Raw genomic sequence first — 24,040 nt, forward strand, 5'->3', positions numbered from 1 at the left:
GTGAGTTTTCAATCAATCAATCAATCAGGGGTTTATAGAGCATGCTACTCACCAGTGAGGGTCTCAAGGCGCCGGGGGTGGGGGGGGGGGGGGGGGGGGGGGGGGAGTGGTGCAGCTCCGGATCAGTCGAAGAGCCAGGTCTTGAGGCTCTTCCTGAAAGTGTGCAGAGTGGGGGAGCCTCTGATGTTGACTGGGAGCTCGTTCCAGGTCTTTGCTGCGATGTAGGAGGCGGCTCTTCAACCTGCTCTGTTTTTGTGGATGAATGGGGTCTCTGCCAGGGCAAGGTCGGCGGAGCGGAGGTTCCTTTTGGGAACGTGGAATGAGACTCTTTTGTTGAGGTTTTTGGGTCCGATGTGTAGGGATTTGTAGGCGTGGGTGAGTTGCTTGAAGGTTACTCTCTTCTTGATGGGGAGCCAGTGGAGGTCTTGTGGGTGCTGGGTCCTATGCTCATGTCATGGGGTTCCAAGGACGAGTCTTGCTGTGGTGTTCTGGATGGTTTGGAGCTTGTGTAGCAGGGTTTTGTTGATTCCGGCATAGAGGGCGTTACCGTAGTCCAGTCTGCTGGCTATGAGTGTGTGGGTGACAGTGTTTCTGCATTCGGGGGGATCCACCTGAAGGTCTTGCGGAGGAAGTTGAAGCAGGTGGAGGCGACGGCGTTGATCTAGAGGGTCAAGGAGAGGGAAGAGTCTAGAATGATGCCGAGGTTCCGGGCATGGTCCGTCGGGGTGGGTGGGTTTCCGAGGGCAGGGGGCCACCAGGAGTTGTCCAACGCAGTCCACTGTGAGGGAGGGTCCTTGGTTTCTGAGGTCAAGGACGAACTAGGTATGCAGGGAGAATCCACTCATTTCTACATTCTTTGACAAAGACAATTGCTGTGTTGCCACTAAACCCGTTTTTAGCTCTGCATACTTTTACAGAGGTTAACAACTGATTGGGCAGAGACAACTCACCCCAGGCTAATTCACATCTACCACCCACATTAAAGCACTGACTGGCCCTACAGTTAGGGCATTCCTTCACCGTGAGGCAGAGGACAGACGGCAAAAGGAGAGTGGTCACTCAGCACAAACACAATCCCTACAGGGAATCACTTCACATAAAATAATCCACATTTAAACTGGGATGGGAGTGTGGCCCTTCTGCTTCCTGCTAAAATAACTTCTTCCAGACAGAGGCCACATTTTGAATGGATACGAAGTGTTCTAGACAAGTAAAACTAGGTTATGCTCTACCTAACACCAGTTCAGATCCTTTTTAACCGGCTGGGCGGACAAAGCAGAGGAATAAGGAAAAAACCACAACAGAAAAAAGATATTAAATTAATTTTTATGTTTTTCTTTACTATTCACACAGCCTCTGAGTGCCCCTGTCAGCCCACAAAGATTGATCACAGCACATTAATCAGCGTGTAATTACAAAAAACACAACTTCACACAAGTCACAAAGGATGTAAGACTTCCCAGAGTTTTGACATCTTAACATCTATTTAATAAAAAGGTGCGTCAGGAAAAGTAAAAAATTGCACATTTGCAGGTTTATTTTCTGCTTCAAAATCCAACAAATATTCAAAACATTGAACAAGAGAGCGATTGTTTCCTCTAAAAATGTCTCTGCTGTGAAGAACAAATATATGCTGCAACTGCAAAGGTGTCTGCTTGCATTATACCATCAGTCAGGGCACTCAAATTATGCGGCTGTGACGTTTCCCCCATTACTCTGCATTTGGCACATAATCTATCATCTGCTGCATAATCTGCTAATCTTAACAAAAAAAATGTTTCTACCTCAAACGGTTCAAAAGTTATTAAAACATGCAGCGACGTGTGTTGCCGCTCATAAGAAGACCCCTTGCAAAGACCGAATGGTCAAATTTCTGTTGCTTTTTGTTATATTTGAGTATTAAATTGGTACTAAGAACGTACAACAAATGCTCAGACTGTGTTAACAAGTGTAAAAATTCTAAGGTAATGAAGTAATACTATCAGAAAATGTGCCGCATTACAACGCATAATTTACTCAACGCTGCTGCATAATTTTGCTATCCCCGGTCACATAATTCCAGTGTCCCTGCCATCAGTCATTGTTACACTGTGAATTGCGCTTTGATGTATTTGTATGTATGTCACCTCCAGATCCTTGGATTACCACTGGAAGTCACAGCTGCACTACAGTATCTAAACCTCCTCCAGGACCACATTTAATTTCAGACTCTGAGAGGCTACTGGGAGTCACCAGTGTGTTTAACTGCTTCAACCCTCTTAGTCAATTTAACTTAGGGCACAGGTCGAGGGTACACGCAGGTAGACTCCGTCTGCCCACTCTTTTCACAGGGCGGATGCCGTCTACCCTGCCAAGAGATTGGGTGCCACAGAAATATGCTAAACTTGTCCCGGTGTAATTTTCAGACACCAGAACACCATTAACAGCATCTACATGTTGTCTGCTTTCATTCGGAGTAGCAAAGTGCAGGCAGAGAAAGGGCTTATCAAATTTCCGCTGGGCCCATAACAAAGGCCGACGTTAAAGGGACATCAGACTTCCTTTTGTTCGAGTATCTTTGCTGGGAGCTATCGGGAGCCTCACACCTAAATGCAATGGCAGGGAAACAAAGACACACACCTTATCACTTTACACGTACTTGAGAGACATGCTTTTGACTTTGGTCAGTCCCTTCATATGAGAGATATGTATGTACTATAGGAATGACAAGATGTGTTGGCCTGTCCCAGTTTTTTTACACAAATAATTTAATTACTTCTATTTTGTTTTATTTCTTTTATCGCACTATTCATTGCAATGCAGGGTGTCAGAGCGCTTTACATCATGCATACACATTATACATTGACAACTGTGTAAATCAATGTGCAGGATGTGTTACATAAGACAGTGTCAATTTATGAACTGCGAGTAATAAAAGAATATCTCTGTGTTAAAAGCTGTAACCCATTTCACACATTTACATAAGCCAAAAAACTGTCATTTGCATGTTACATGATGTGCTTTGCAGGAGATCTATTAATCCTCTATGCTATTTTTATTCAAAACTAGGACTAGGCAAAGCAGAGATCTCTCCAGCAAATACATCAACCTCCAGAGTTATCTTACCATTATTATTATTTCCTGAGATTTGTCACGCAAAGATCTCTGCAGCAGGTGCCTTAAACCCATAAGATATTTTAAAATGCAAAATTTCACCTAATCAAGCAGAACAAATTTACTGCCATGGTTCTCCTTGTTGCCAGGTTCTTTGTGGTAGGGATTTAAAAAGTAAATGTATAAGTTGAGGCCCAGATTTTGCGTCTGGGTTGCATCACTTTTTTTGGAACAACCCTGACGCAAAATCTCATTTATTAAATATTGTAATGCGCTCAAATGTACTCATGAAAGACCTGATAAACATGTGTGAGATCTTAAGATCTGATGTCACTTTTTGTGATGTCATTTTCTGATAGGTCATGGGTTGTGATGCTAAGTGTGGTGTTACGTGTCTTGATGTCACGCACTTCAATGTCAAGACCCATGATGTCACTTGCATACTGTCTAACTTGGTTAGTCCTCCCACTTTTTTTTTTTTTTAGGACTTGTGGCCTGATGTATCTTACCACTGAAAATCCATCAGCACTAACGTCTCTATGCTTCTTACAGGACCTCTGCTGAAAGAGTCAGGCTGCAAATGTCTGCTGGAAGTCACTGCAGCATGAGGGTCCTCTCTGGACAGATCCTTCACAGGCCAACGCACCGTATTCCCCATAACAACTCTCTTTAAAATTAACACATCGTCACAACTGGAATCAGATTCTGTCTGCAATGGACATATGTGGGAAGTTGCCAAAAGCGCTACAGAGCAATGCTAACAGCTATATTAACTGCCAGAACATGGCATTCAGAAAAACAGAAGCCGGCTTTTACTCCATTCAAGTAGTGGTGTTTCTTCGGACAGAGACATCCTAGTGTTCTAGAACTAATGTCCTCTCATAACCATTGTCATCCCCTTACAAAAATATATTGATATGGCCTATACGCATTTTACTCTTAAAAAGTTTAACTTTCTGTAGCCATTGCAGTTCTGCACCTAATGCAGCCATTTTATTTCTACTTCGTGGCTTCCATGAAGCTACGGGGCAAATTGCGAGTCCATTGGCCCTCTAATATTTCTCCACAGATTTGAATTAAAATGTCCTCATAACAGGATATGTAAATGAAAAAAATTGTTAAACCATCTTACAAATGTTCAACTTCCACCTTAAAAATCTTCTTTTTTTAACTGAAATCACTCGGAAAAGAGAAGCTGTGTGGTTGTGGTTTACAGATCGTAAAAGGGAAAGATTTTCTTTCTTCATTACATCACCAACTTTCTTATCAAGAGTCAATGCCACCACATTTTGAGAATCTGGGGACAATTTCACACATTTAAAAAAGTATAAACAAGAAACCTAGCGTCACCATACTTCATATATTTACTATAAAATAATGTTTTGCCCCCTATATAAAAGAGCTAGAGTAAGGTGGATTCGGCAATTATGTAATAACCTAGGAATTAGGAATTATCTGGAAGTATATAGACTTTTGAAATACGACTGCACTCCATTGATTGTATTCGTCACTTCTAGATTCCTGCTCTCAATGTGGTGCACCCGTAGAGCCACGATTATAGACTTAGAAAAAAGGGAGCACCTAGGTTTATGTCCTTTAGCCACCTTCAATGACAACTAATGGGCGATTGTTTGTGTTTTAGAACTTACTGCATCTACAGGTTTTTTTTGTTTTTTTTAAACTTAAATTAAAGTCTACGTAGAGCTTTTTTACTAGTTTTAGCAATTTATAAGACAATAGTTTTTATGTGTTTTCTTTGATTGTACTGCTTTTATGGCTGATTTGCCGAAATAAAGCTCTATTTACTGACTGAGTATAAAATTAGAAACCTCCATTCTCATTTACCCAAAAATGAATGCCGGGAAAAAAATATTTCTTTGAACTTCAACTGCGAGAGTTTGAAGAAAAAAATTCAGCATCTGCGTTGATTGTTTTCATCATTTATAAAGTGTCCACCACCAAATTATCCAGTTCTTGGTTATTTAAATATATTGTAGGCACTATCGTTACTCGATGGTGCACTTAGTGCAGACCACAGAAGATGGAAGGGCAAGATGGCCTGCAAAAAGAATCACATTTTTAACCCACATTTGAGATACAGTCCTTAAAAGTATATACATTTTTCTATTAGCTCAGGCAACCTACTCACAAATGCGGAGAGGTAAAAAATAAAAAATCACCACCTCACACAAGATCACCACTATTATTCCTCTATTTTGGCAGACAATGGCTCGCCTCCCCCGCAAAGAAGGAACAGACTGGGGGAGGGGACATCACATGAGACAATAGCCACTACAACTTACAAATATAAGTGAAAATTAATCCGAAAACTTCTGAAATAAAATAGGAAAGGGAAAAGAAAATAACTGTCCAAAATTAAAAATTAAAATACAAAACACAAAAATGAAAGTGTAAGCTAAAGAAAAGGCTATACAGACATGTAAAAATGAATAAGATTAAAAAACGAACAATTTTAAACACACAGGAATGTTGAACAGAAAAACGACTCGAAACCCCGTCAGATATTAACCATATAAACCTATATTACGTTTTTGCCACAATCTTGAGGCTTCTAGCTTTCAAATTAAAGTGTTATTACCCAGACCCATCGTAGTCCTTCCATCTTCCTTGAGTAGCGTAGTAGGCCAGCAGCCATTCAAATCTGCATTTTACACACACAAGCAATGCGATTTTGTAACCCTCCGAGTCCAATTGATATTTGCAGTACACACGATAATCACTGAGCTCCATGAACCTTCTTGGCCTTCTGACCGGGATACCCATGTGCTCACAAGATGGGCATTTCCCTTTGCATTAACCCACAATGCCATCTGAGCCCCAAAAAAATGGTAGATGAGGAACATGTTAATGTGACTCGCAAAGAAAATGAATCACCCCGAGTGCAAAGTGAAAGAAAGGGGAAAGACGTGGGAGGAGGAGTTTACAACAATAGCAAGTGCTGGGCTTTCAGAAGCCACCAAGTGCTTTTCGAGGAGTTGACTGCCTCAGCCAGTGCCGAGAGTAGGCCTTATTGGCAAATGTGATGTTGCTTACGGTGTTTACTATCTCCCCCGGCCTCGTCGGTGTTCCGACCAATACAAAAACATTTCACGCCCCTACCCTCCCAGGGACTGCGAAAAAGGGGTGCCCCATAACTGGATCTGATTTTAATTAATAAGGCAGAAGCATAACATCGTCGTCTTGGTCACTGCGGCCGTCCGCCGTGAGAGGGGGATTCCAAGGCAGGCTCTCCCTTGCCGCCTGCTGGGGTGGATATCCCCGAGCCTCAGCTAGTGGCAGTAACAGGACGTCATCGTCGTCGTCATCATCATCATCCGCAGGAGGGGTATGCTGTGTGGGCAGCAGCATTTCTGGGCCCCCAGGAGACCTGCGCGACGGCTGTGAGAAGAGGCTGGCTCGCAGGGCTTGGACTACATCGGAGAGGGCAGCACCGAAGTTGGTGAAGGCCACAGTTGGGTACTGTTGAGTGCCTCGAGGGGCTGTCCTGTCTCGGGGTGCTGCCGGTTCCTGCACAGCTCGAGAATCAGACGCGTCTGCAGATGAAGACGGACTTTTTGCTGGCAGCGGCGGAACTTCACAAGTGCTGCCCGTTTCGGGAAGCGAGGTCACTGCTTGACGGCTGGTTGTGCCATCTCCTGTGTCGGCAACGTCTGTGCCAAGCGGTGGCGGCTGCTGTCCAGAGTTACCACCAAAGGATGAGGCAACGGCCGATCTGGGCAGGAGGCTCCATCGCCTCAGGCGTCGCAGAACTCGGCGGGCGTGAAGTCCACATCGTCGTCTGCGGCCTGGCGCGGCCTGCGACTGGTCCCGTCGTAAAATCTGCAGTAACACTCTTATATTCCCCAGCACGGAATTCTATGGGAAAACAAAAAGGAATTAAATTGAGGGAATCATGCCGCAAATACAGAAAATAACTTTAATAAAAACTTTGCATATTAATATCTCGCCACCGCTCCAACACATCTTCTCTCCTTGCGATACTGTAGGTTTGAGAAAAGTCCCCTAAATGACATTCTGCCTGGACCATCTCAATGCGCCTCTCTGTGATGGAAGTTCATCATTTCTGCAGTATTTTTTTTTAATTAAGGATTGGTTTGTAGCTACACATTAGGAGTACCACACTCTTAGATTGAGTCAGTAAGGGCACCCGTCTCCAACGCTTAAATATTGTAAATTGTAGTCACGAACTGCCCCTTTCAACTCGTTTCCCCGAGACCCCCCTCGCATGAAAACACTTCGTAACTCTGCAATTGAAAGCAGCAGACAACATAATTTACTTCTGTGATACTGGGGAATGAAGTGTAGGGTGAATTTATTCATTAGCATGCCTTGGGCCAGGGACACTGAAAAACAAATCATAGCTAGCTTATCGTTTAGTTTCAATCACAAAACGACAGGGCAACGCTCAGCGTTTACATATATTTTGCATTTTTTACATCGTGACACGATTTTCGGATGTCTGACAATATATTTAATAACAATTTCATTCTTGTCAAATGTTTTATGCGGCTGAGGTAGCTTTTGACTTCAGGTGCAATGTAGAATTTTACACAGTAATCCTCGTGCGCCCCATGCCAGATAAAGGTGCCACAGTACTGTGCACTGTGACGTGCCAACAAGCGGAGGAAAAGTCGTCACAGAAATTTCTATGATTGTAACTTAATTGCACGCCTTTCTGTTACAGACATCTTATCTTTTTCGAAAAGACTTTGAATTGTGTCGGATACAAATGGATAACGTGTGTACTGCACACAGATCAGCCATGTAATATGCTGTCCCAGTTATAAAATTACAACTTCAATGAATCCCATTAGAAAAAGCACACTTTGTGGACTCGCAAACCCAATACATTTGCAAAATCTGTGTATGGTTTGCATTTATCAAATGAAAGATATCTTTGCGTCCACAAATTCGGGATATATACAACTAAAAGAAAAAAATACAATGTATTATCCAATTCCTAGGAAGAAAAAAAATAAAACAAATAATATAAATAATCTACTGGGGGTCGCCAGTAGATAGTTATAGTTACAACCTAGTTTCCATAGGAAATCTGAAAATTCTATTTTGAATAACTTTGGCGCCGGTTGACGAATCCTCGCGAAATTGTCAAAACTAATGGGGCGCTCCGCTCAGCTCCTACCCTGAAAGTCTCGGGGTGATTCGTCAAGCGGGGTCCGAGAAAAAGGGGGGGTCCCAAAACACGTTTTCCCCATGCATTTTTCCATAGAACCTTTAGTCGCAGCTACAGCCCGAACGGCTGAACAGAATTACCTGAAATTTGGCAGAGAGGTAGCCATAAGGTCAAGGAAGTGCCTTTTGCAGGTCTGGTGTAAATCTGTTCAGTATTTCCTGAGAAAATAGCATTTAAAAGCATATCAATATCTATACGCGCGCACCGTGCGCGTGCCGTGCGCGAGTGCAATTCTGATTGGTTGTTAGATGTCGGTAAACATTCGAATCGGTCGAAACCAGGAAGTGTCGGCCGCCATTTTGTCTGTCGCAGTCTGAGGGGGTGAAAAAAAAAGGTGGAGAACGTGAAAAGGGGGCAGAGTGGACAGTTCCTGACCCCCTAGCCTCGGTCAGGGGGTCACAGAAGGACCCCAAGTGAGAAAAAAATATATTTTTTTTAATTGCGAGGTGCGCGCACCGCGCGCGCACGTCACGAACTGCGAACTGTGGGTGCTTGGTGCGCGTAGCGCACCAAGCGGCCACTGTGCGCGCACGGTGCTTGAAGCGCACGGTGCGCGCACCCCGCAATTTAAAAAAAAAAAAAATCACGGTGCGTGCACGGTGAAAAACTTAAAAAAAAAAAAAAAAAAATTATAAATAAATAATTTAGCATTTAAAAAACCGTACAAATTCACTGAAAAAACCATAGGTTTCACACACGTTATAGTTACGAATTAGCATTTAAAAAACCTTGCAAATTCACTGAAAAAACCATAGGTTTCACACATGTTATAGTTAGCTGGACATTTCACTCGTAAAAAACCAATGAAATTCCCCCGTTATAGTTAGTGCAGGCAACTATAACTCACGCGACCGCAATCCTCTGCTGATGACGTCAGATATTACATCACTGATGACATATGTGTCTTTATGAAAAATAAATATTTGTAATATATGTATTGCTAAAGATTAATGGAAGAAGACATGGGTAAATAAGTGTCTAAATACAGTGATGTAATATCTGACGTCATCAGCAGAGGATTGCGGTCGCGTGAGTTATAGTTGCCTGCACTAACTATAACGGGGGAATTTCATTGGTTTTTTACGAGTGAAATGTCCAGCTAACTATACCATGTGTGAAACCTATGGTTTTAAGTGAATTTGCAAGGTTTTTTAAATCCTAATTTGTAACTATAACGTGTGTGAAACCTATGGTTTTTTCAGTGAATATATAAACATATAATTATAATCTGCATATCTATATAAATATAAATTCATGCAAACATATACATATATGCATACATATGCATGGTATGTATATGAAAGTTTGAAAAACTAATACAAGCAAAGCTAAAAAGCCACCTAATTACAAACAGAATTGCTTTAACTTAAACGAGGGTGAGACCTATTGCATTTTCAATGCTTGTTTACTTTGATTCCATCAAGAAGGCATTCAGATGTGTCACACATTTGCCATAAATTCTGAATGTTAGCACTGTAGTTGCTCATTAGATCACTGTAGTAAAGCTACTGCTCACCAGGGAAGTCTGCTGCTGGTATTGAAAGTGCATGTTTCAGTCTGCATGTCAGAATTTTTTAATGAAATAGAAGAGGATTTGATAAGTCACTCAAAATGTGCCATAATTTTTCTTTTTTCCTCACTAATCATAATTTCTATGGCAAAATGAACCTCCTCATTGTGTTCCTTTTAAATTAAACTACTCACTCTCTACTACTCACTCTCTACTACTCACTCTCTACTACTCACTCTCTACTACTCACTCTCTACTACTCACTCTCTACTTACTACTCTACTACTCTACTACACTCTCTACTACACTACTCTCTCTCTCTACTACTCTCTCTCTCTACTACACTCTCTCTCTACTACACTCTCTCTCTACTACACTCTCTCTCTACTACACTCACTCTCTACTACACTCACTCTCTACTACACTCACTCTCTACTACACTCACTCTCTACTACACTCACTCTCTACTACACTCACTCTCTACTACACTCACTCTCTACTACACTCTCTACACTACTTACTCTCTACTACTCTCTACTACTCTCTACTACTCTCTACTACTCACTCTCTACTACTCACCCTCTACTACTCGCCCTCTACTACTCGCCCTCTACTACTCGCCCTCTACTACTCGCCCTCTACTACTCGCCCTCTACTACTCACTCTACTACTCACTCTCTACTACTCACTCTCTACTACTCACTCTCTACTACTCACTCTCTACTACTCCCTACTACTCCCTACTACTCACTCTCTACTTCTCCACTACTCTCTACTAATCACTCTCTACTATTCACTCTGTACTATCTACTACTCTCTCTACTACTCTCTACTACTCACTCTCTATACTACTCACTCTCTCTACTACTCACTCTCTCTACTACTCTCTCTCTACTACTCTCTCTCTACTACTCTCTCTCTACTACTCTCTGCTACTCTCTCTCTGCTACTCTCTAATACTCACTCTCTACTACTCACTCTCTACTACTCCCTCTACTACTCCCTCTCTACTACTCACTCTCTACTACTCTCTACTTCTCACTCTCTACTACTCACTCCCTACTACTCCCTACTACTCTCTCCTACTCTCTCTCTACTACTCTCTCTACTACTCTCTCTACTACTCTCTATTACTCATCCTCTACTCTCTACCTCTTTACCTTTCTCTACCTCTTTCTCTACTACTCTCTATCTCTCTACCTCTACCTCTCTACCCGCACACATATGCACATATATGCATTTAAATATATGTATGTGTATATGTATGTATATACATACATATATAAACATATATATAATCTGCATATCTATATAAATACAAATATAAATGCATGCATACATATACAGATATGCATGTTATTTACATGAAATTTTGAAAAACACTAATAAAAGCAAAGCTAAAAAGCCACCTAATTACAAACAGAATTGCTTTAACTTAAACGAGGGCGAGACCTATTGCCTTTTCAATGCTTGTTTACTTTGGTTCCATCAAGAAGGCATTCAGATGTGACACATTTGCCATAAATTCTGAATGGTAGCACTCTAGTTCCTCATTAGATCACTGTAGTAAAGCTACTGCTCACCAGGGAAGTCTGCTGCTGGTATTCAAAGTGCATGTTTCAGTCTGCATGTCAGAACTTTTTAATGAAATAGAAGAGGATTTGAGAAGTCAAAACGTGCCCTAAGTTTTCTTTCTGCAGCATTAGTCATAATTTCTATGGCAAAATGAACCCCCTCATTTTGTTCCTTTGCAAATTAAATGTTTTAAATGTTACCACTTTATTCCAATCAAGATGGCTGCAGGTGTGCCATACCTTTGTCATAAGTAAGACTGTTAGCGCTCTAGTTGTTCTTTAAAACACTCTGGGATTTCTGTCATTGGGCTATACTTGGGCTACATCTCGGTGATATTTGTGCTACATTTGGGCTCTTTTGTCTCTGGTGGCCATCTTGGGAGACTTGTTATGAAGTTTCCTAATTTCCTCATTTACTGCAGTCTCCTCAGTAGGCATACTGTCAGTTTTTTACTTTGATTCAATGAAGAAGGCATTCAGATGTGTCACACATTTGCCATAAATTCAGAATGTTAGCACTCTAGTTGCTCATTAGATCACTGTAGTAAAGCTACTGCTCACCAGGGAAGTCTGCTGCTGGTATTGAAAGTGCATGTTTCAGTCTGCACGTCAGAATTCTTTAATGAAATAGAGGAAGATTTGAGAAGTCACTCAAAATGTGCCCTAATTTTTCTTTCTGCAGCACTAATCATACATTCTATGGCAAAATTAACCCTCTCATTTTGTTCCTTTTTAAATTAAATGTTTTAAATGTTACCACTTTATTCCAATCAAGATGGCTTCAGGTGTGCCATACCTTTGTCATAAGTAAGACTGTTAGCGCTCTAGTTGTTCTTTGGAACACTCTGGGAAGCTGCAGTAGAACACAAAGGAATCAACTGACAGTCTCTGCCCTTGTTGGATGTACATGTTTTACTGAGAATGTCAGACTTCATTCTCACACGACTGAGAAAGATAATGTGAATTTACAGAAAAAATGCTCTCAGTTTAGCTTATAGATCACCTTCCAAACCTCTGTGGGAAAAGCATGTGAAAATAGTTTTCTCTCAAACATGATTTATGATATCACAGCAGAAGGCTTTTTCATATGGTAAAATCACCTTAGAACACACCACAATTCCTAAAATGAGTATGGTACCATCAACAAATGATTTATAATGTAACTAAAGTCTTAAAACCTTCTATTAACTGCAATGCTTTTTAATGAGGTGCTATCATGTATATTGGTCCCAAGATGGCTGCCAACACTTCTTGGATGAAGTGCTGACAGCCAATCAGATCTCACAATGAGATGTGTGGTTAGGCTCCGCCCAGATATGTATATGATTTTACTTTTGATTTTCTCAGGAACTACTGAACGGATTTACACCATATATGCAAAAGGCACATGCCTGACCTGAGGACTACCTCTTTGCCAAATTTCAAGTAATTCTGTTCAGCCATTCTGGCTGTAGCTGTGTCTAAAGGTCCTATGGTAAAATGCATGGGGAAAACGCGTTTTGGGACCCCCCTTTTTTCTCGGCCCCCGCTTGACGAATCACCCCGAGACTTTCAGGGTAGGAGCTGAACGGAGCGCCCCATTAGTTTTGAAAATTTCGCGAGGATTCGTAAACCGGCGCCAAAGTTATTCAAAATCGAATTTTGAGATTTCCTATGGAAACTAGGTTGTAACTATAACTATCTACTGGCGACCGCCAGTAGATAATATATATACTGAAAAAACCATAGGTTTCACACATGTTATATTTAGCTGGACATTTCACTCGTAAAAAACCATTGAAATTCCCCCGTTATAGTTAGTTCAGCTAACTATAACTCGCGCGACCGCAATCCACTGCTGATGACGTCACATATTACATCACTGTATTCACTAAGATACTGTTAATAAGTCAGTTATACAATTAATTTTACACAAAAAAATCCATTTAGACACTTATTTACCCATTTAATCTTCCATTAACCTTTAGATATACATATATAAAAAATATTTATTTTTCAGAAAGACACATTCACTGGATGATGTCATCAGTGATGTCATTTGAGATGTCATCAGTGATGTCATGAGTGATGTCACTGACCATGTCATGAGTGATGTAATATGTGACGTCATCAGCAGTGGATTTGGTCGCGCGAGTTATAGTTAGCTGAACTAACTATAACGGGGGAATTTCAATGGTTTTTTACGAGTGAAATGTCCAGCTAACTATAACATGTGTGAAACCTATGGTTTTTTCAGTGAATTTGCAAGGTTTTTTAAATGCTAATTCCTAACTATAACATCTGTGAAACCTATGTTTTTTTTAGTGAATTTGTAAGGTTTTTTAAATGCTAATTTATGTATATATTATTATATTTTTTATATATTTATTTTACAATAAACTACCTATGTATATAGTTATAGATTGACTGTATCCTGTAATATGGAATGGCTCAGCTCTTTTTTTTTTAAATTTGAACAGCATAGTTAATATCTTCTATAAACTTACAAACAGTTTGAAATGTATTTTTTTTTTTTAAGGGTTTTTCACCGTGCGCGCACCCCGCAATTTAAAAAAAAAAAAAAAATGTTTTTTTCACCCTTCGGGGTCCTTCAGGGACCCCCTGACAAAGGCTAGGGGGTCAGGAACTCTCTACCCTGCCCCCTTTTCACGTTCTCCACCTTTCTTTTTCACTGCGACACACAAAATGGCGTCCGACACTTCCTGATTTCGACCGATTCGAATGTTGACTGACATGTAACCACCAATCAGAATTACGCTCGCGCACGTTACGGTGCGCGCTTATAGATATTTATGTACTTTTAACTGCAATTTTCTCAGGAACTACTGAACAGATTGACACCATATATGCAAAAGGCACATGCCTGACCTGAGGACTACCTCTTTGCCAAATTTCAAGTAATTCTGTTCAGCCGTTCGGGCTGTACCTTCGACTAAAGGTCCTATGGGAAAATGCATGGGGAAAACGCGTTTTGGGACCCCCCTTTTTTCTCAGCCCCCGCTTGACGAATTACCCCGAGACTTTCATGGTAGGAGCTGAGCGGAGCGCCCCATTAGTTTTGAAAATTTCGCGAGGATTCGTCAACCGGCGCCAAAGTTATTCAAAATAGAATTTTGAGATTTCCTATGGGAACTCGGTCCTAACTATAACTATACACCTTTACATGTATGCGAATTTGGCAGGTGTAAATTTCCACAAATGTATATGCGGTACTACAGTGCTTTCCATTCGAAAATATGTTTTACTTCTCTTCTATTTTCCTTCCAGAGCAATGTTTATATAGAAAATGTACAAAAGAGAACCCACATCGACACAACAAAACAGACATCGACACTGCCTGCAAACCTTTGTGAAACCACAAATAGAAAGCCTCCTCCAGCACTCTGACTTCACGGACATCACCAACTTCCTCAAAGCAACTACCTATGAAGATGAAATTTTAACATCATACATTGTGCAAACTTGCCTTCTTGCTTAGGACTCATCAATAATATCAACACACCATCAATCAAGGAGCCTTCACATATGAACCTCAAAACAGATCAGCTTCCTTCCTTAAGAAGCCCTCCTTGAGCCAGACAAACTCATCAACTACTGCTCAAATTGCCCAGCTTCCATCCATCACAAAACAGCCTTAATGCAACTCAAAACCAGAATCTGCAAGAACGGACCTTCTCCAAGCTGACCAATTTGGCTTCAAACCACGCTGCAGCACAGAGAAGATTATCGTTCAGGTAGTTAAAACCTGATTACTGCCAATAATGAACCCCGATCACTCGTTCTTACTCAATCTCTCTCAGCCTTAGGCACAATCTACCAATAAACATTAATCCAACCAAGGAAAAACAAAAACGGACCTCTCTAATATGGTCCTACAGTGGTCCCCAGGACACCATCACTCATTCACCCCTGAAGAACATCAAGAGTTACCTATCTCCAATGAATTACTCTAGAGTTTTATCTTGTCCCCCCTCATCATCAAGATCTACATGGAACATCATGGAGCCCTCCTCACCAACAGCCGCATCAAGAGCCACCAATACACTGACAAACAATTTAATCTGAATATCTCCCCTACTCACATTTGAAATCTCCAAGCTGGCCTCTAGAATATTCAGAACTGGACATCAAGATCCTACCCAACCAAGGCATAATTTGTCCAGTTTGACAACAGCAACAACCAACCACAAATTAAAGTCTGATTCTCCGAAAGCAACCTGTACAACTCGACCACCCAGTAGACACAAAACTCAAAATCACTTGGATTCACCCTGGACACTGTACTCCCTTTCGAAGAACACATCGGCAAGAAAACGAGAGCATCATACCATCTTTTCCTCCTGAAGAAAATGAAAAAACGAATAAAACATCTTTATAGAGCATTAAACTGTGACCTCATAGCGCATTGGGGCACAGATAGAACGCCAACGTTGCAGGGGTGGTTGCACCGCTTGTGGTTTGTTTTAGGCATGGAACGCAACACTTTTGTGCTGCAGAGGGACGGGCCTCTTTTGCTGAGGTGTGGCAGCCATTTGTTACCTTGTTGTGCACTGAATTTCGTGAGCTGTCCTGCCCTAGATATTTGCAACTCTTGCGCCTTCCCGAACTGCACCAATGCGCGAGTTAAGCATTATAGCCCTACGCAACGGACTGTGGGGTTCGCTTTTCCCTTTTTCTTCTGCTGTCTAGTTTTTCTCTCGGGGGAGGAGGAGGGAGGGGGTGGTGCAGGAGGGGGAAAGGGAGGAGCGATGGGGTTCTGTTTTGGAGTTATCCTGATGCTATGTGAAACATTTCTGCTGACAGTTGTCTGTTAATAATGCCTAAAAGAAGAATGTAGAAGAAAAATGCTAGGTCTTAAGTAACTTATGGAAGTGAAAATGGTTGACTGATCACAGATGAGCTAGAAAAGTGTTCCCTATTTATGCAGAGGAAAAAATGAGAATGGGCACCCTCCTGCCTAAACCCTACTAACTAAAGGGAGAGACTGCAAATCTGCAGATGCAGATCTGAGTGTACATGCTGGAAAAGTAATGTCTGACAGAAGTAGAGATGCTCCATCCCCGTTTACAGTAAGGCTTAATGACAAATTCATAAGGCTTTTGAAGTATACGCTTATGTGCCTAAAGCCAATGGAGCTTTTGGAGAAATTCAGTAATGTGACTACTCCATGGCAAACCAAGAACAAGCGGTGTGCTACGTCTTGTATGGCCTACATACCGTGGACAGTAATGCCTAAATAAACTGCATGGCTATAGTCTAAACAGGCTGCTTTTAGGGCTTAAGCAATATTACTGCAGTGGGCTATAAGCAGTATTGGAACAAATTCTCAACATTCTAAGAACGCAAAAAACAGGAAGAAGTCTGTATATTCAGCTGAGGAAAAACATAATTTGTGGCCAAATACAATTCCCAAGTTGTGTCTTGGGCAACCAGAGCCAGAGGAGTGCCCAAGGACGCTAATCACAAACCACAAAGACTGGGGATCACACACCAAAAAAGAAAATATATCAGTTTTCCCAGTGTTTATTCTAAAGTAATTTGTCTGCATCCAGAAAGCAACCCCTTGAATACACAAGATACAACTGAAACCTAAACTGTAAGGGAGAAGTGTACGATAAAGGTTGAACATGCAGAATGAGGTGTTTCCTCGCCTTAAGAAAACAATTAGAATCCACAAGACTTTATTCTTTGGCTACATGGAGTGAGGCAAAGCAATCGCACGTCTCCACCCACAAAATAATCTTGGCTGCAAAGGCCCTGCTCACTACACCAAGCTTCCTCAACCTTCAGAGGAGGGAGCGGGAGGATGGTGTAACAAGCATTTACAATGCAATGGTCTCGGCATTGGTAAAGTTAGAGCTATTGGCATTGCTCATGACATTATTTTTGTTTATGTTTTTGTTTTTAAAACATTTAAAGAAACGGCATTGTCATGAGCAATGCCAATAGCTCTAACTTTAACAATGCCGAGACCGTTGCATTGTAAATGCTTGTTTTTTTTAATCAGAGGACTCTGCAAAGAATGGGTCTTTCTGGTGGTCCGACTCTAAAAAAAAAATGTCTACTTTTCAGAGAGCAGATCACTTGGAAGAGACTCACCCCGAGTGCGCTCTTGCATACGCACATCCTGCAGAAACTCTTCGACATCTCGTGCATCAATGTGCCGCTTCCAGGTCTTCTTCTTGTTTCGATTTAACCGCTTTCTTTTCGCCCCGGGCACTCGGTGCTCAGCGCCGATCTTCAGCCCCAGAAATCCAGTCGGAGCCGTGGCCGCAGCCACGCTCCCTTTAGCCATCCCCAAAGAGTAAAGAGCGAGTAACTAGTCGGAAGTGAGTATTTTACTTCCGGTCATAGAGCCGCCTTGCTGGGATAGTAAAGGCTCATGACGAAAATACTCATTTAACCGTCGCCGTCGTTTGGTGGGTGCCTTGCAGAAACTGGATAAAGTGATGGCGATGTCTGCTTTTGTGCTGAATTTCTAGAAAGCAAACAAAATAAGACAAATAGAGGCTATAATGACAGAGTGTATGCGGAAACGCAATGTCGTGTCTTCTGGCCCTCAGCAAAAGTCCGTCTTTAGAAACACTCTAAACTTATTTTTTGTTGGATGTGTGAGGCACGCTTCGAATACTAGAATGTTCGTTTACAGTAGTATGCTGGACGTAGCCAATAAAGTATTTCAGCTGGCATGCACCAGACTATCACGTTGATTACACTGTCGATCTCCTTAATAAACCACTATATTTCAAGATGGCCGCCAGCATCACTTGTGGGTGTGTTACCTGCCTCGGGGAGACCCAACTAAAGTGTTTCTTCTGCACGTTTGTTCTTCCATTTCTATCGCAAAGGCGGTTGGCCAAGTTGGCTTGGAAGAAGCGCGCAATTTACCTCCCGGGAACGAAAAGTTGAGAAGATTCTGCTGCAGACAGCCGGTGAAGCTCTTGCCACATATATAGAACTCTCCCTTGACGTCGTGCTGTAAACAGTAGCAAACCTGGAGACGCTGCAAAACGTGCGTGCTGGTGCTGAATGTCTAGCAGGGTGAAGAAAACAAGCGGCAGAAGATACTGTTTAACACAGAATAATGGCACACAACCGAGGCGGCACCATACAAGACAGAAACTGTCTGATGTCCCTGGACATTACGGATTATGGGCACCGGAAGACACCACCGCCTTTCTCCGAGGCAGAGCAGAAATGCCTCGGAGAAAGGCAGCGGCATTTTCGGATTCGGGGGCGTGTTTGTCTTTTCTCTCCTCCAGCCATTGGCTGGAGGAGAGAAGGAGACTTCTTGCAAAAAACACACCCCCTGATCCGAAAAGGACGGGGCCTAATCGGAATGACTGACCTCTTCTCCAATGGCTGGCCAGCATTCAAGAGGCCAGCCAATGGAGAACAGGGGAGAAGAGGGGCGGGTTCAAGCCCCTCTTCTCCAAGTCATTAAATCTCGGAGCTAGACTGCGCAAGCGCAGCCGAGACCTAAAAACGTTAAGACGCGTAACGATGTAAAGCAATTAAACCAGAGTCGAGAACGAGCTGTTGGAGTCGAAGAAACAATTGCTACAAAATGTTCTGTTTTGGTAATATGCAAGTTGTGCAATGAAGTTACTAATGTGATAGGCTGCTGGACTAGGACACAGCAGACTACCATCGAATTCAAACTCTTCGTGTTGAATCGCTTAAAGATGTATATCCAGTGAGCAGTTAGTGAGACGTCACGAGCGGTAGGTCAGGTGACAAACAGCATGGAGTAGCTAACAAATGAAAACAAACCGTTTGGTTTGGAGATTGATCTATTAAGGCATACGATTTGTAGTCATGTTTTTGTTGTTTATATACACTTAAAACGTATGACTGGACGTTACTAACAATAACAGCAACGGAGCTACTACAACACACTGGCTGGAACGTTTAAAATTTCCTGAAATAATCGGAGAATCACAGAACAATCCCCTCACGATGGAACACCTTCTAGAAAGAACTGGTCTGTGGTAATGACCACCAAACTACGGAAAAGTGAATAAGTCACAGCTTCACGTCAAAACAAGAAACATAGGACATACAAAAGCAACTTAACTCCGAAAAAGAACTACGTCGTTTGTGTTCGGGCACCACAGCTTAAATGTACGCATCTCACTAACCCCTTGGCGACAAGCATGCAACCAAGTTAGTAAAGAGTATTTACTTAACAGGCCCAGTGTCCTCCTCCAAAAACATACCCATTAAACAGTCGTGATCACGACAGTATTCCAACAAATACAAGGGCAGGACAGGTACGATAGTGACGTACAGAGAGAAGAAAAGGTACGCTGTCACTGGATCTGTGATGGCAAAGGACGAGCAAACGCAATTAAAAGACCCCTTTCCCAAGGGGCAACACCTCAGCCGTGAAGCCTGGTTGGGGGGGGGGGCTGTGCAAGGAGTGTCGCCGAGGCAACCTCTGCAGAAGGCAGCCCTTCATCCAGTGTGCAACACCACACAGAAGGCCTGAAGCCCAACCGGTGAAGGCCTGGACCCACACCCTCTCCATTCCCATGACAGGTTCCCAGGGGCGCGCACAAAAGCTGCGCGAGGGGCCAATCCGCGCTCTGAACAGCGACGCTACTGAAAGAGCGCTGAGACCACTGCCCGTCCCTTCCCACCTCCCGGGTCACAGACACAAAAGACCAAGACACTATGTGCTTCACCTGACAAAAGCGCTGGCAGTACTCGCTGGCCGCTTTCTCTGCAGGCTCCTCGCTCCGCCGCAACGCCTCTTCTAGCTCTCTCAGCCGCTCACCAAGCCCCGGCGGCTCCCTGGGGCGGGCGCCGCCACTCTCCTGCTCGGCCTCCTCGTCCGCCATCTTCACACTGCGCTCCGTCGCGTACGCACTCTCCGGCGGGTCACGTGCGAGGACAATGCCACGTCCGGGGGAGGGGGGGCGACTCGGGCACCGGGGAAGGAGTGAGGCGAGACGGATCACGTGACGTACAGCGGCGGAGAGCACAACTTGGCGCACGGGGGGAGAAGGCGGTTTAGAATGGCCTGAGACTGGCACAAGGCCCGCCCCCGACAGTAAAGCCTGCTGAGTCACGTGACCAAGAGACGTCTGGGTACATTTCAGCTATTTCTGTTCGTGAAGGGTCACTTGGTGGTATCGCTGCCAGAAAAGGTTGGTGGGCTACCCCATTGCCCAAAAGGTGTCAGCTCATGGCAGCATATAGAGACATTTGCCAAAGCCTTCCTTCATATTTTACTGCCCCAGGAATGACGTACTGTGTGTTTCCTCAGTCCCGCAAGTTAACAAATTATTATTAATATCTCAGCAGTTCTGGCTAACTATGTAGAAGTTCAAGCATAGGAGAAAAAAACAAAAAGCCAGATCACGCTCGTTGAGAAGTGTTCATGAAGATACGCGACACTCGACAAGACAGATCCCCGATCGGCCCTGGAGCCACTAGCAACAAGTTCAGATGATAGCTCCAGAATCTTTCATCACAATCGAGATTCCATATGATGTATATAGAATTAAAGACACAGAAACGTAACAAATCGGAATAAAAATATGCATAGTCAACTACTGTAAAACTACACAACACAACACCACCGCCTTTCTCCGAGGCAGAGCAGAAATGCCTCGGAGAAAGGCAACGGCATTTTCGGATTCGGGGGCGTGTTTGTCTTTTCTCTCCTCCAGCCATTGGCTGGAGGAGAGAATGAGACTTCTTGCAAAAAACACGCCCCCCGATCCGAAAAGGACGGGGCCTAATCGGAATGACTGACCTCTTCTCCAATGGCTGGCCAGCATTCAAGAGGCCAGCCAATGGAGAACAGGGGAGAAGAGGGGCGGGTTCAAGCCCCTCTTCTCCAAGTCATTAAATCTCGGAGCTAGACTGCGCAAGCGCAGCCTTCGCAGCCGAGACCTAAAATGTGGCAGAAAATGTAGGAGGAACATATTCCCTAGTCATCCCACATCTAAAATGACAATCTAAGGCTCCAACTAAGATTAACTATAATCCATAGAATGGTCGGAAGCGCAACTGAGCTGGAGAAGGCAAAGTAGTTTATTCAACAAAGCTGGAGAATTGAGAATATGCTGCTGATGTAACACGTTAAACTCTAATTGAGTGGTGCCTGAATAGATATTCAGACAAGTATTGTGGGTGTGGCCAGACATGGATGTAGTAGGGGAGCCGTAATGGGATTCACCTTATAGAAAATCTGCTCGTTGGGGGAGAAGGGGGGAGGGGGGGAGGAGCAAAAACAACTAGACTGGTATTAGGACTGCAGGTGAAAATGTATATGTAAAAGGCAGCCGATGGATAAAAGAAGAGGTAATAAGCTCAATTTTGGTGGGGAAAAAACGTGCAAGATAGCTGCATTGATGTTTTGATGCTGTGATTGAAGTGTTATTAAATATAGGGTTGGTTAACTGTGACAATCCTTAAATGCTTTTTAGAGGAGTTTCATCTGGAGGAAATTTCCAATTTGTGCAAGCTTTCTTTATTGCTGCATGACAACAATTCCTATTGGGGAATTACTATGCTCTCATATTAGTATTATACTGTCCTTATGCCAATCATGTTAGGCTTGTTACACTTGTTTTTTAGTTAGTCATAATACTAGGCAGCAAAAGAATGATCACAAACTAGCTTTACTCTTACAGAGAGCAAAAATAAGATGATGGATGGAATGCTTGAATTAATCTCAGCCACTGGAAATCGCTCGGGCCGCAACCCAATCCATTTTTACAAAGTTGCACAATCTGATCGAGTGTCACCCAGTTCGCGAATTTAGTAGATGCCTCAAAGTGAAACCATTCCTTCCCAAATCAGAACTCCGAACAGTCAAAGCCTTATTGCTCATGCAACCACTTGGGAGGCAATACCCTCCTCTACAGCCTCAGTGACACCACATTGCCCCCCTGCCCCCCCGGCTCCCCCCTCTGCTGAAAACCATTTTACGTTGTGAAACATTTCACATCAAAGGCCTAAAGAAATTCAACCATACCAACCCTAGGGTAATGATAAAAGATTTAAATAAAAAAAAACATCACTAAAGAGCAAATACTATGAGCTTAAGAGCTGGATCTCATCAGAACTGCGCTCACCCTTTGCCATTCAGAAAGAATCCGGAGACACTGCTACTTAAGTGATGGAGCAGGGTTTTTTCTTTAAAACCAAATACCTGTTTCATTTTCGCATGTTATAATTAAAAGTACTACTGATTAATTAACAACTACTAAAGATTTGACGAATCTGGTCTAATCAACCTTATTAACAGAAGAATTACACGTGGGAATGCTATTGCATGGCTAAAATAATAAGTGAACTAAGTTGGTGAGCAAACTGACAGAAATAGATGTTGCTTATGTGATGTTATTGTGTTTTGCGCTTATAATTAAATGCATTAATGGCTTTTGATGTCGCAAATGGCTAGATAAATACATACACATAAGGGTATTAGCAGGGGAATAACACTGTATAATCATTTCCGTGCAGTCATTTTGTTTTGTGTTTCATTTTACTTAAGTTGACCAATGTGGCCTACTAAAACATGGCTACCACCCGCAGCCTGCATTCGAGTTGATGGAAAATTTTGCAAGGAGGTTTCGCGCTGCCTGTGACCTTGCCCTCTTGACGAACTGAAAAGTCATGACCATGACGACAAATCCAGGATGAATGCCAAAAGCCCCTGAACCTGAAATTTGTTGCAAAACAAAACACTGACTTTATGAACTTGTAATGATCCCACGAATGGGATACAAATTATCCAAAAGAGACATCCGTAAAAGTAACGAATTAGTTATGGACTCTTTATTTCTATTCATCATTTGAGACGATCAATGTGTGTGAAAATTTTCTAATGTAGCCCAGTGTACCAAGACGACATTATTTCCGCCATTCATCCGTTTTGTACGATATGATTGCAACATTTTGGAATGTTATTTTCGTATAAATATTAGTAGACTAGAGAGGTCTAGGGCCACTTCTTCCCGAACTGATGATCAGAGGTCCCGATGCTGACGGAGAGAGGACGGTGACTCTACATGACAGCTAGAAACTCTAATTATTTTGCTGAGGACCGGTTCTGACTTAGGATCTGACTTTTAGCCAGAATAGGTAAATATGAGAGAAATGAACTTGCATTTTAATTGGCTTTTCATACAATTTTAGATAAACGAATATTCAGTTTGAATCACTGTGTCGGGTGGTTATTTTATTGTCATGTTATTGAATTTATTTGCATGTCTAAAATGTTTTCACCAGATCTATAGCAACTAGTTGATGCCATTGACCTCAGAGTACATGCAGATTGGTTAGGTATCGAGAAAGTGTTTCCCCTTATACATGGCACGGATAGAGTGGTAGGATGAATGTTGGTGTAATGGGCCCCACCAGCGTGTGATGTGTGTATGTGCGTGTGACTGCGAAATCACCCCGTCCGTGGAAGTAGAGGGGATTCGGAAGCTCCGATCTGCACCAGTTTCTTGGTAGCAGAATGATGGTTAACTATTGTCTTGATCTGGCGAATTTGCGTGTATATAGGCTTGATGATTATTGATTGATATTGATGTTTGAACTAACACTATGTTGAAGTCGTATTGAGTTTTGTGTAGTGTACGGCTTCTGGGACGTAGGAAGTCGGTGACAGTTCCGTAGTAGGGC

General features: G+C 42.6%; 1 protein-coding gene across 1 annotated transcript in view; it reads right to left on the bottom strand.

The window, feature by feature from the left end:
• Nucleotides 1-1,307: 1,307 nt before the first annotated feature.
• Nucleotides 1,308-24,040, bottom strand: part of LRP10 (LDL receptor related protein 10) — a 240,997-nt gene continuing 218,264 nt past the window's right edge. Inside the window, exon 4 of the mRNA XM_085650709.1 lies at nucleotides 1,308-6,969. Within this exon, the coding sequence (XP_085506835.1) occupies nucleotides 6,265-6,969 (705 nt within the window). The 3' untranslated portion in view covers nucleotides 1,308-6,264. The remainder of the gene's footprint in view (nucleotides 6,970-24,040) is intronic.

Source organism: Triturus cristatus, chromosome 1_1 (assembly GCF_964204655.1).
Source record: "Triturus cristatus chromosome 1_1, aTriCri1.1, whole genome shotgun sequence".
Classification (NCBI taxonomy): domain Eukaryota; kingdom Metazoa; phylum Chordata; class Amphibia; order Caudata; family Salamandridae; genus Triturus; species Triturus cristatus.